The 13,709-nt window shown below is 39.4% G+C and overlaps 1 protein-coding gene across 1 annotated transcript in view; it reads right to left on the bottom strand.

The window, feature by feature from the left end:
- nrn1la (neuritin 1-like a) overlaps positions 1-13,709 on the bottom strand; it is a 50,501-nt gene that overhangs the window by 10,664 nt on the left and 26,128 nt on the right. Inside the window, exon 2 of the mRNA XM_026366149.1 lies at positions 4,357-4,507. Within this exon, the coding sequence (XP_026221934.1) occupies positions 4,357-4,507 (151 nt within the window). The remainder of the gene's footprint in view (positions 1-4,356; positions 4,508-13,709) is intronic.

The following is a 13,709-nucleotide window of genomic DNA, read 5'->3' as shown; positions in this document are numbered from 1 at the left end:
CTATTACATTACTACACAGAGCTTAAATAACAATCAACCATTACATATTGTTGGGATGTGCCCTCAGGTTGCTGCTGTAGTGCTTGAAGGGCCGTCTAACTGTACCCAATACAATGTTAGCTCTGGAGTTTTGCCTTCTGCTCACCAAAGTCTGAAGTGTTTCCAAACGGGGCTTTTTAAAGAGTGTAAATCGCTGAAGTCAGGTTGGGTTGTGAACTCTCTGCCACTCGTTATCATATGGCTGTTGTTGAATTATTTGCTTGTTTCAGTTTGACCTGAGTTTCAAAGTCCAACAATTGATAGCCTTAATGTGCACATAGCCTGTTTTAAATGGTTAAGTTTGACCATTTGCATCAACTGTAAAAACTGTTTATGTGGTTTGACAACATATTATACAAACTAGTTCCCTTCAGAAATAAACCAGGTCTTAAACACAGGGGTGGTAAATGACAATATGCTAACAAGTGTACATGATGAAGCTTAAAAGTTTAAATGTTTACATATTATCTATTGTAGTATGCTCACATTTGCAAATTAGCACTAAACAAACAGCAAATTACAGCTAAAGTTGTTGAGAATGCCTTTAGAGGCTGACTTTAGGTATTTGACCTGATGACAGGGCATCGCCAAAACAATTCCATATATCCTGGTAAGTGTTTGTGGTAAATTTCACAATAATCCTCCTGTGGGTTTCATCACAGATCTGCTTGTGGCTGAGTCAACTAAAGTTAAAGGAGTCATAGACAGCAGGTGGAAATTTTGCATTGCTTGTTAAAGCGTTGGAGGGGGTTAGGGGTAGCAGTTACAGTGCATGCTATGGGGATGTGGCATTCCTGGTTTGCTGAATGTCATGCCCCCTTCTATTCATGTCTGTCTCTTTACTACTGAACACTTCAGAATAAAGGCAAAAATGCTAAAACAATAATTAATAAACATGACTAAGGTTTGCCTTTGTTGTTGGCTTCTTTTTTGAAAAGAGAAAAAGAGAGAAATAATGGAGCAGATAAAGCAACAAATAGACAGTTATCATCAAGAAGCCAGCTACAGTAGAGGGTGAATGATGATGATTTTGCTGAATAAGTCCAGTCTAGAGTAAATGGGAAACCATCCAACTGACTTGATAATTAGCTAAATATTCCACTAAAAATAAAAATGTGAGCATAGTGTGTGGTGAAACCAAAGGGAGGTTAGATCATCACTAATGTCAGTAGTACTCAATCATGAATCTGATGAAATATTTGAGCAGAGTACTGCCATAAACCAAACTGACCCCTTACCATACCTCCAAACAGAGGAAAGAAAGCAGGGAGGGCTGGACTCCAAGTAAAGCTTCATCAATGTCCGAGTGAGATGACTGATGCTGCAAGAGGAGGCTGGTACCCATCCTTTAGAATAATTCCATTAGGTTTTCCCTCAAGGATATAATGTCAAACTTTGAAGATCTCTATCAAAATATGTGTTGTGAACAAAAGGAGATTCCTCCCTGAATTCCCTGGTGTCTGTATCTCACACAGTGGGAGGCGAGTGACAGAACCCCACTGTGAAGCTGTGTTTTATGGAGCATGTATGCTGTCACTGCCTAATCATCAAGTGCTCTTCGGCTTGTAAAGTCTAATTCCTAATGTAGTTAGTAATGAATGCTGGTCACAATCTAAGTTTTATTACAGTAAATAACCACATAAGTACCTCTGCAATACAGGAACTTCATTTGTGTGTAATGTCTCTTTTGACTCCGTTGGTTCCTCTCTCTATATGTCTAAGTCTGCTGTGATAATTCTGGGAGTTCAATATCATTTTGGCACTGTGCAAATTTCACCTGACAGAAACACTGCTCTCAAATCAGCCGTCCTATTCTAAGACCCCTCACACATTAATGTCTTCTTTCCCTGGCCGAGAGGATCCAACTTCTCTGGAAGATGGATGACAGGGGTATGTATAAATAGAGTGGTGAGCGAAGATGACAGAGGGAGAGGGAGGAATGACGGATGGATACAGGATATAGAGAAATGAAGTGGTGGGAGAAAGGAAAGGGGGAGTGGTGGGAGGGAGTGAGAGATGTTCAGCATGTTTAATCAGCGTCATCGGGCCTCCAGCCCAACAATGAGAGGCTGAAAACAGAGGTGCAGAGTGAGGATATGCTGGTAGGAAAGAAGAGGCTGTATGGCAGTGAGTGCTCACAGTTCATTATGCCACTAAGAAATTAGTGTGGGCTTATTTTGTTATCACTAAAAAGATGAAATTAAAGTTGTATTTATTTTTCTGCAGTGACCACACTCCCTATATTAGAGTTACGGGGTTGTCAGTTTGGTTTATTAGTAATTTGCTGGATTCAAATTCTGAAAGGACTGAACATGCTTGTGTATATTCACTAAATATGAAGCCTGCTCCCAGAAGCTGGGTAAACTGTCTTATAAGAAAAAGTCACTTCTCGTCAGGCAACTGGTCTGAACCATAACCTGTGACGCGAAAAAAGCCAGAAGACCACAGAAAACAACTCTGATAAATCACATAAGGGTTATTTTGTTTTGAGATGTCTTTAGACGGTGGGATAATGTCGAGTACCAGGAAAGAACCTGCAGGACACAGGGACAACAAGCGAACTCCACGCAGAAAAGCACCTGGCCGACCCGTAGAGTCGACTAAGATCAACTTGCTTCAGAAAAATGTGTTGTTTCCAGATGAACTGGCTCTGTTGTATTTATTGTGACTGCTGAAAAAAGGGACCCAAATGCTTTAACACTCATTGAACAATGCTTCACAGTGCAAATGGACAATGACTCAAAGCTGGGAAGAAACCCACAACTTACTAAGGCAAAGAATTGCAATGCAATACAACGACCAAGTCAATCACCTGACCTGAATTTAGCAAAACTGCAATCAAAACATCCCACTTTTAAAAGTGGAAAGATCATTACAGTTATGTTTAATTTAAATTTCAGGTCAATACTGAGATGGTTAAAATTCCACACATGCATATCACTCTGATGCCTTTGTATAAATCAAATGATAAAGTGAGAAAGATCAACAGGTTGGAAGTGATTTCTTTGTTAACTCACACTGTTATTACAACCTTGCAGACATGCTACACGAAGCACTGCAATCATTCTGTTGGTGTGAATGAATGCTCAGTATTACTCTCAAATAATTTTAGTCAGTGAAACCTATTCAGAACACAATGAAGAGAATATTCACCATCCTTTGCTGTGCGGTTTTCAGTGACACGTCACAAATAAAAAATAAAATAAAAATGTAGTTTGCAACAGGGGAGGAAGCAATTAAAGAAATATTAAGAGCTCTCATATGAGTAATGTGCTCATCTTGCATGTCATACTACTGCTGATTACACTCACTGTACAGTACACAGCCTAGTGTGCAGATGAGTTTATGGCTCAAAACAAAATGTCCTGCCCTTTAAAGTTTAGTATGAAAATAAGGTGGATAGTATGATTTGTGCTAATTAGCAGATGTTTGCATGCTAATGGGCAAATATCAGATGGTGAACATGGTAAACCTGCTAAACATCAGCCCTTACACTGTCACTGACACTGGGGAATGGTGAAATCATTCTGCATCCAGAAGACCAGAAGAGTTAGCACAGGATGCCAATGTTTAACAACCTGGTTGTGTTTGCTAATGTCCACTTCAACATATTAGGGAAAAAAGAAAATTGTTAACTAGTTAAACTATATTATACTATTATGCGTTTGGTGGTCTGGTGTGGAAATCTGTGGTGTGCTACATTCTGGCTCAAGTCAAATATATTGTGCACTTATTACACATTCTCATTAATGCAGGCACTGAAGAGTCTAATCTAAAGCAGGTAGTAAAAATAGCCCCTTTAAAGCTCCAGTTCATTATTCTACACCACAAACACATTATAAACCCCTGATTCTCCTAAACAAATGAATCTATGTGTTTTTACCTAAACTATGCAATATCTAGTTTTTGCTCACACACAGTTATTTGACGATTATTCTTCCAACTGTATGTGAACAGGTCAGGAGGAAGTCCAGGGAGAGACTGGAGCGCAAAGACTTCGATCTGTGTGGTATGTGGCGATGTACGGCTTAGACATGCCCTATTGATATCAGATAGCCGACTGACTTTGTGGGATTGTAAAATGCTTGTCTAAACTTTTTCAAAAAGCCCTGCATACTCACTTCCAGCTCGGAGAATGTGTGCTTGCTGTCCCCTGAGAGCCTCTGTCTGTGTTTGCGGCCCTCTCTCCTAAAGTACCTCAATACCCACTAATACTGACCTAACGGCCCCGTGGGGTTTAGAAATGCATATTTGAATATTGAAACTCTGCAGACTTCCCATTCAACCGAGTCAGTGTGTGTGTGTGATGGCACTGACCTGCAGATGGAGTGTATCTCATGTACGTCCTCGTCCTTCCGGGCGCTGTCTGTCAGACTGTCTCCCAGAGCCATCAGACACTGAGCAAAACCCTTATAGATGGAGTGACACCTTCTGGCTGAAGCTGCAGTGACAGGGCACGGGCTCAGCACTGGAAAACACACACACACACACACACACACACACAAGACCACACAATACACAAGAAAGATGATTGAATAGTGGAACGTGCAATGTGGCATGAACTGGGAAGTCAATCTGAGCAGTTAACAGATAGATCAGTTGACAATAAATGTATTTCTGTTTTACTTTGTCATCGACAGTCAACAGCTGTTGGACCAGAGTGACATAAGACAGATAAGAAGAGCAACCATGCAGTGAATAGCACTACTGTCTTTCCAGCTGTTTGTTTCAAGACTGAGACGCTGAGTGTTGTCCGTCATACACACAGAGCTAAAGACAGCTGGGGGTTTGTCTTCAATCCCCCCTCCTCAGTCGCTCATTGATTACTCACATCAAAGATGAGAAACGTCAAGGCTTGTTGACCAGGAAATGGAGGTTATCCTCAGTGATCAGACTGTTTTCAGATAAACAACACAACACATTTCATGTTTGAATGGAGCCAAGACTCAATCACCCAAACTCATGAGAGCTAGGAACACAGTTTACTGAGCTGACTCGACAGACCGAACGTCCAGACAGCACCATGTATTCATCACCTTCCCGTGCTGCTTGGTAATTCCTTAGCTACATTTATGAAAAGCATAACTTTTAAAATGACATAGTATTTCTCTAGTTAGCAGCCACTAGAGAACCCCTTCAGCTGCTTTCTCTTGAACACATCAGGCTACAGTAGATGATCACTTTATGTTAGAACTTCACAGTGACTGTAAAGTGAGAACTCTCCGTGCAGATTTAACAACAGATGCACATGAGGTGCATTCAAACTCTGCACGCACTAACTAACCCAAACCCAAATCATCTTTTAAACATGGATGGAACCAGTGGTAACAACAAATCTGTCACGTGTCAGGCAGCTCAGGTAGCATCCTGTCAGTTGTCAGCTTCAATTGTCAGGACATTTGCTGACAGTAAATAAGCAAGACAAGGTATTTACTGTCAGGCCTCAGTAGGTACACATGTAAGGGAAGGAAGCGATGGGCATGACAATGATTTGGCAGATTTTATTTTTATTTACGAGCTCTACAAAATTCAGTCTAATTTTATACATTTAGACTTGAATGAATGGCAAATGTCCAATCTCAATCATAAGTCACACGTCCAGACAATACTGTAGCTGATTGTTTGTGTCTTCATAAAAATGTGAAGAAGCCCCCACGGAAGCTTTTTCCAGGATTTCCAAATGAGGCCCTTAAGTGGACGCCTCATGCACAAATACACTCACTCCTGAGAACTCAGTCTCACAAGTGATTTACTTACTTACACAGCTATTTACAGCATCTCACTAAAGCTCAAAGCTGTTTGCTGCTGTGTCCTAAGGAGGAGGAAATGCTTTGATGGATGTATTTTGAAGTCATTAACGTCACTAAATTGTACCAGCATTTAGAGGTCTGAAACAGTGAACTAAGCTTTCAGGTACACATCGCAGATACCCTGATCCCTCCCAGGACCTGGGCACTACTACTGTTTGATTAAGCTGATCCCTTATCATCTATTAAGCAGCAGCAAAATGAACGTGGATCATGTTGAGGAGTAGTAACAGAATAACAGACAGGGTGGGAGCTCCACACACTGTTACTACAACCTTGAAGACGTGCTACATGATTCACTGCAATTATTCTGAGGGACTTGAAAGCGTGCGTGCCACTTTCAGCAGAGACGAGAAAGAGGAATTTCCAAACTGATGCTGATTTAGCATTGATTCAGCTTGAATGCTTTGTAACCTTATTAACATAATGTAACCACTAATACCTGAAGTATAGGGTATAGAAGTGCAGGCAGAGGGATGGTTGGGTGGAGCTTTGTGCACTGTATTTGAGTCCTAAAAGTTGCATTTCGAGTTTTATGGTTTTTATGGAATCAAATCATTGTTCATATCATTTTTGCTCAAATGTATTGTTGCCTTTTCTTTAGTTATATTCAGTATATTTTGCATTCAACATTTAACTCTTTACAGGACTAGTAGTTGTATAAACTCCACAGAAGAAGAGTTCTTCCATTCTTTTGAAAAGTTACTGTAGACACAGGGCACTAAATGCAACAACATTGCAGTTATGTGCGTATGCTGCAACCATTTGGCCACCTTCCCCAGAGGGAGGGATTCTTGGGATTCTCATTTTTTGTGGTATTTCTTTTACTTTTGATAAGTAGTGAAACATTTCGACCTAACATAGAGAATATTCACCGACAACGTACGGTGCCAATGTGCCTAAATATAATCATAAAAGAGTTGTAGTGCTGTAGTTACTATAAGTGGACATTATATCATATGCAGGCGTCATTTGACCACAATTTCTAGGGCGAAGAATGAGACCTTACTGTATGCCATGAATCTTTTCATGTAAATTTCCTCATTTCGTACTTTCTGTCTTTATTTTTGTAGAGATTATGTCCCCATCCCTGATAATGTGGGAGACAAGTGAAGCTGCTTCTGATGGATGGGAGACAGGTGACCGATAAAATGAATCATGGAACTGTCTGATGTATATTAAAAAACTAAATCAAGCGATCCCCTGACTGCCTCAAATAGAAATATTCAATAAATGACACAAACTGTTATGAAATACATTTGTTTTAAGGTTGATTTACAGATATCATCTCTTTACCTCCTTCCATACCTCTCCTCTACCCCTATGGGACGAGTGATGGACAAGTCAGAGACAAAAGGAGGTCCAAAATCTTCCCTTTGCCATCTGCTGTGTATTTCTGTCTCTTTTCTACTTAAATTCATCTCTTTACTCATTCATCTCAAAGCTTCTGTCTCATGACAGGAAATGCACACCAATGAATACCTGCCTGTTGAATTATGATGTTGGAGTAGTTATCACTGCTTTTAGACATTAGTTAATGATAAGTTTGTCATTCTCTCTTAACATATTGCTAATTAAACCTGTTATCTTACATTAAAAAACAGATCCATTACAATAACAACAGCTTGATCAAATTGATATCTTTATCAATACCAATCATTACAATGATTTACTCTTCATTCAGTATTTGCACTGTATGAGCATCACTTGTTTATCATGTGAACTGTGATCAACTGAGATCACTGACTGACAATATCCCAGTGCTGTTGGAGACAAGCTAAGCTCCCGCATAAGAGCAGGGAGTTGTAAAACAAAAATCAATGCACTGTAAGATGCTACTTTGTAGAGCTATGGTACAAATATCTTGTGTGTTCATAAAGCTACTGTTTGATTGTTAATGTATAGGTTGCAAAGTGTCATAAGTCTAATAAGATCATTTTAACATCAAGCCAACAGTCGACAACAGTTTGATTTTGGCTTGGTGTGTTATAGCCGTAAGAGTCCTCCTCAAGACCCCCTCCTCATCATGACTGGCAACACAAAAAACTGAGACAATATTACCGAAGTGTTAGCTCATCCCAGAGGAACCTCATTGTGTCTTGTTGACAGTTGGTGCTCCTCTGGAGCTACTAGTAACCAATATTTCACAAAGCTAAGATGGCCCTCCTAAAGGGTGTGACAGGCACAGATGCATCGTGTCATGATTAGTGTACAAGACGACAGGGATAAAACTCCTGAAGAGTGTGTGACTGTCCCAGAAGTGGCTTGTCGTGACGAGTAAAAGTCAGAGTGGAGCCACGGCTGGAGCCTGGCAGGTGAACAGAAGATGCTAATTGGGTCAGACACTGCATCACCACAATTCTCCCCCCTCTCCCCTGAGACCTGCTGTTTAATATTTGATGAACCAGAACTTCTCCCACACCCGTATTGTCTTTGTGTTTTTGTTTTTTTCTAGGAAACCTATTGATTTCAGGTAGGGTTGTTCAGAGGGCCTGAAGATTATTGGCTTCACTCATCTCCATCAAGTTTTAATGAAGACCTGAGGAGGAAAAACTGCTTAAGAAGGAGAAAAGAAGACATGTGGGTGAAGTGAAGGTACGGATGACAGAGAAGGAGACGAGAGAATGTGATTGAGAAGGCTAGATTCATCAAAGGACTCACTAAAAAAATGAAGGACCTAGATCTGGCACTTTATTAACAAAAAGAATACACAGTCATCAAAGAGTGTCCCTGCTTTACTCATACGACAAATAATGTTCTAAAGTAATAAAAAACCTTCATGTTAAAACATGGGTTCATAAAACAAACAAACAAAAAAAAAACATAGTTACAGGGAAAATTCAATATTGTTGTTTCAACAGTTGCATATGATTCTAAAGCTGAGTTATTTCCTGACATACATCATGAGACTGATATTATATTCAGTAATAACAATGTCACCACAACTATTCTAAACTAGCACTACTAGTGCTACTTGTAGCTGCTGTTCACTATCAGTAAATGTTGTCTCCTCAGCAGTAGCACTGTTTGTTGTGCCAACAGGCTCTGAATTATTGTAGCAATATGCAAATATTTGAATTGCGTGTGATTCAGTTCATTATATTCACTAAATGTACATCAGCAGAATGTAGGGTAGTCCCATGGTGCAGAGATTTTAATTTCTACACTTCTTTGGAAGACGTCCTCTTCAGGAAAGTGCTGTTTGTATGAAAGTGCTCCACCAGACACTATTCAAACGGAAATGAGCTCTGTAGTGCAGTTGGGAAATCAAGGCAGGGAACCACATCTGTTCAATTGGCATGAAAATGTTGGTTCTGGTTTGCCTTGTAAACTAATGATTTGTTTGCAAAACTTGATTGAACCTTTTCCACCTCATGCTGAGGTCTGACGGGGCATCGTAGTTTAACCTTAACAGCTGAGTGTTTTAAAACCTGGGTTTGACAGCAAGAAGATTGGCCCCTGTGGCTAATCTAATGGTATATATTTTATGGACACATGTTCTCGTGGTTGTCCTGTGGGAATCACAAATGTCCATTGTTCCAATTTTGTGGCGGTCCATCCAATAGTTGTTGAGACAGTTGATTTAAAACAAAAAATGTCAACCTCGTGGTGGCACTAGTGGAAGAGTAAGCACCATAATAAAGGTATTTGAATGCAACATCAGCAAGGAATAAATGTCTATGAATAATCCATCCATTTGTTTTGGGATATGTAGAATTAAGCCTGTCCAAGTGAAAAATTCAACCAGTTAGTGGCACTACAGGAAAAATCAAGGAATCCCCCAAATCACTGGGGCTCATCCTCTGTGGACTTTGAATATATTAATCAAATTTCATGGCAGTCCATTCAATAGTTGTACTAACATTTCCAGTACACAAAACAATTTCAACATTGTGGTGGACCTACGGGTAAAGTCAGATGCACAAACTGCATGTGTGAATTCATTCTGGGGACCATGAATGTCTGTAATAAATACATCCAAAGCAGAAACTTTTTAGGGGTTAGAACCATAGCCCAATTAACTAGATTCCTGCAGTTGAAATGCAGGTAAAGTTCCTAAAAAGGAAAGGCTTCTGGGGTCAAAGAGGACCAACTGTCTCTCTGTTTCAAAATGTAATGTAATGTGCATTTAAGTGGTACAGGCTCTGACCCTGATTCATGCTAACACTTGCTGGTAAGGAATTCATTCCCCTTTAAAAGAATAAGCAGGTAAAGAAAATAAATCATTGAATAACCCCAGGACATTTCCAAGTCCGAATTAAAATAATCTTGGTCTATAGAGAATAATTTAAAACTCTTGCAGGACTATCCCCATTAGTCAGTGGCAAAAACCTGTCAAGGTTAGTGTAGATGTGCGCTCACTGGCCTGAATGTGAATGGACCCCTTTAACACCAGCGGGGCTGAGCTGCAGACGGCTGGTTGGAAATTTGTAATTAAAATATCACTGATTTAAAAATGTTGCTTTATGACAAGAAGATGTAGACATAGACCAAAAAAAGAGACATGTTAGTGGAGAAGCAGAGAAGACGATGAAATGTAGACATGAGCAGAGAAAATGAAAGAGCAAGACAGATTAAAACACACTTGAAATTACAAATGCTTTGATAAATGATACCAGCTGAATGGGACACATCGGAGCTCAGGAGAGCACAGATCATTAAGGGACAGCTGATCAACTGCTTCTCAACCTCCCTTGATTAATATTTAATATCTGAACTAAGACTGAGAAAAAGCAGAGAGAGAGAGAGAGAGAGAGACAGCAGTGGGAGCAGAGAAGAGTGACTGATTGATATAGACAGCGAGAGAAATCACGAGGCTTTGCAGACTTGATTGTGATCAGAGAAAGATAAAGGGGATCAAAAGAGATGAAGGAGTGTAGAAAAGCAATTTTCTGAGGGGGTTGATGAATTGCACTGATAAATAGTATTTGTTTGGCAGAATTCTTTAAGACTATTGATGTCGGGAGGCATTGCTCTTAAGCACCCAGTACAGTGGGATATATTACCAATAAGACAAATGTTAGCTGTCACTGGTGGTATTCAACATTTTTATCAACAAAGTAATCAAATCCCTCTCATTTAGGTAAACAGTGTGTCCAAAACATTATAACCACCTCTTAAAATAATGCTCTCCAGTAATTCTCCACTCACTATAACCACAATAATAAACAATAATAAACATATAATAAAGTCATAGAGCTGCTGTATTGGACCATATTGGATTGTAACAAAGTGGCCTGTGAACACAGTATTTATGCAAATCCACTGTGGTACTACGTGCATCAGCATGTGAATCCAGTCTGATCTACTTTGGCATTTCATCAAGTCAATTAAAAAGTGTGATCCCACAGTAATACTCTCGAAATGTTGCTTTACAAGGTACTTCTTTATCATCCTTCCTCCATCAGTCAGTATTCTTAATATGTGTTGATTAGCATTCATTAACATTAACAACAGTCATAGCAACACTCAGACTGCAGCTCATACTTGCTTGGTGTTAGGATGTTGGTCTCAGTGCTACTTACATTAGGACCTTTCTGTTAACCTTGTAAATGTTACCAGACGGCTGAATAAGCTGTTTCTGTATGTTTAGTTCTTGAAGTCCATCAGACATGATTCTATCTTCAAAATCACAAAACGACACGATGGAGATATTTTTATATCTAGCACATTTGTTGACCTTGGTGAGATATTCGCATTTATTATTATTGTTAGTTGAATAATTTAAATTGAATCAAATTTAATTCAGAGTTTATAATATATTATATATATATATATATATATATATATATAAAGTATATACTGTGTACTGCTTTCTCTAAACATTCAGCCTGAATATACATTAGAGCACAGTATGATGACTTTAAAGCCACTACAGTATATGCTCAATATGTGATTTTAGGGTTTACAGTACTTGCAAGTAAATAGTTTGCATTGCACTCCAAGATAATAATTGATATTCATCATAGAGGGTTTGCCATGTTCAGTAGTGGGAACCATATATATCTACATAAATGATGTGGTTAGCTGTTAGATATACTAAAAGTCTAAATGTTTTGCCAGAGGAAAGATTGTGCAGTCTCCAAAACCAAAATGGTTCAACCTCTGGGGAGTTAGAATGTGCTAATAAATTTACACATTTTACACATATTTTAATATTTCCTGTGTAGATGTTTTGGTTTATGTTAATGCTACAGAAAAGTCAAAAGATCTCCAGTATCATTATTTTTTATAGAGGCCACAGAATCTGGCCAGCTGATGCAGACAGTAGCTTTACACATTCTGACCTCCTTCAGACTTAGCCATTGCCAGAGCAAGAAAGAGGTCAAAAAACATTTAAAATGAAAAACACTTATGTTGACTTTGCCCAAAACTTGTTTTCAGTTGTTCAAAGTGATGCCAGCAAATGAGCTTGAAGGTCAATGTCAATTTCACTTGCTAATAAAGCTTGTGATCAAAGCAAGGCTTTCTGCCTGAAGAGACTTACTCTAAATTGTACGTTTGGTTTCATTTGAGACAAATCAAACGATCAAACAAGCAGCAGCATGTTGAGTTTCACACCAGACTAAGCACGACAATCCACCAGTCAACCTGAAAATTTGATCCCAAACAGAGTGGTGTTGCTGGAAAACTGATTCCTCAGACTGACATCCGTGTGAAAACGCAATTTAAAGTGCTACATATAAAGACTTTGCTAACAGACCATTTCCAACAATGAGTGAGACAACATTGTGAATAATGCCCCACTGTTCATGTTCATTCAGTAGATAGTGTTTTCTATCTTTACTACTGGCTTTTGTGGTAATTGTCGCTACATGCAATTTATTTATGTTTATGTTTATTAGCACCAAATCACAACTGAACCATCTCAAGGCACTTCACATAATAAGGTCAGAACCTTATATGTTCATAGAGAGAACCCAATAAGTCCCATTAAGCAAGCACTGGGTGACAGTGGAGACGAAAAACTCCCTTTAACAGAAATAACCTCCAGCAGAATCAGACTCAGGGTGAGCGGCCACCTGCCTTGACCGGTTGGGGTGAATGGACAGCACAGAGAGAAAAGGATAGTAGACAACAAGCCACAGACAGAACACAATCACAGACAATGTAAGCAGCTTCCTGGTACAACCAGTCAATATGATATGACCTGGATAATTCAGCCTCCTCCCAAGATGAAGTATAGAAGGCACAAGGTAGGAGGGTAAAAAAAAAAGACAGAGGGGCATGCAGCCTAAAGGCTCATATGCTTTTAAAAGAAAAAAACTGAGGGTTAGATGAAAGCAGTTACTATGAGAGTAAATACTATGATCGCGTCGGCAGGATTATTGGCTACACTGACATATTTACATTTTACATTTACATTTAGTCATTTAGCAGACGCTTTTATCCAAAGCGACTTACAAGTGAGGAACAAGGCAAGCAAACTAAAACTAAGTCAAGGAGAAAAAACAACAAAGCAAAGTGCTATCAAAAAAGTGTTTCTGTTTCAAGAGATGTGAGTACAAGAGAGTAGAAAAGGGTTTTTTTTTTTTTATAAGCAAGGAAGATGTGGAAGAGTTCTGTTTTCAGCAGTTTTTTAAATATTGCAAGTGAGGTGGCTGAGCATGCAGAGATAGACAGCTCATTCCACCATCTTGAGATCACTGAGCTGAAGAGTTTTCCTTGGTGTCTACTGTGTGGTGCTGGTACCACCAGACATTGTTCACTGGTCAAGCGCAGTGGACGGGGGGTTGGGTGTAGACCTAAATGATTGAACTGAGATAAGAGTTGATCACTCTGTAGGCAAGAGATAGAGCTTTGAACTTGATCCTTGCAGCCACAGGAAGCCAATGCAAAGATCTGAAGAGCGGTGTCACATGG

This window comes from Anabas testudineus, chromosome 6, assembly GCF_900324465.2.
Source record: "Anabas testudineus chromosome 6, fAnaTes1.2, whole genome shotgun sequence".
NCBI classification, from domain to species: Eukaryota; Metazoa; Chordata; class Actinopteri; order Anabantiformes; family Anabantidae; genus Anabas; species Anabas testudineus.
Note: the sequence above shows the minus strand (reverse complement) of the source record. Positions and strands in the feature narration are given on the sequence as shown.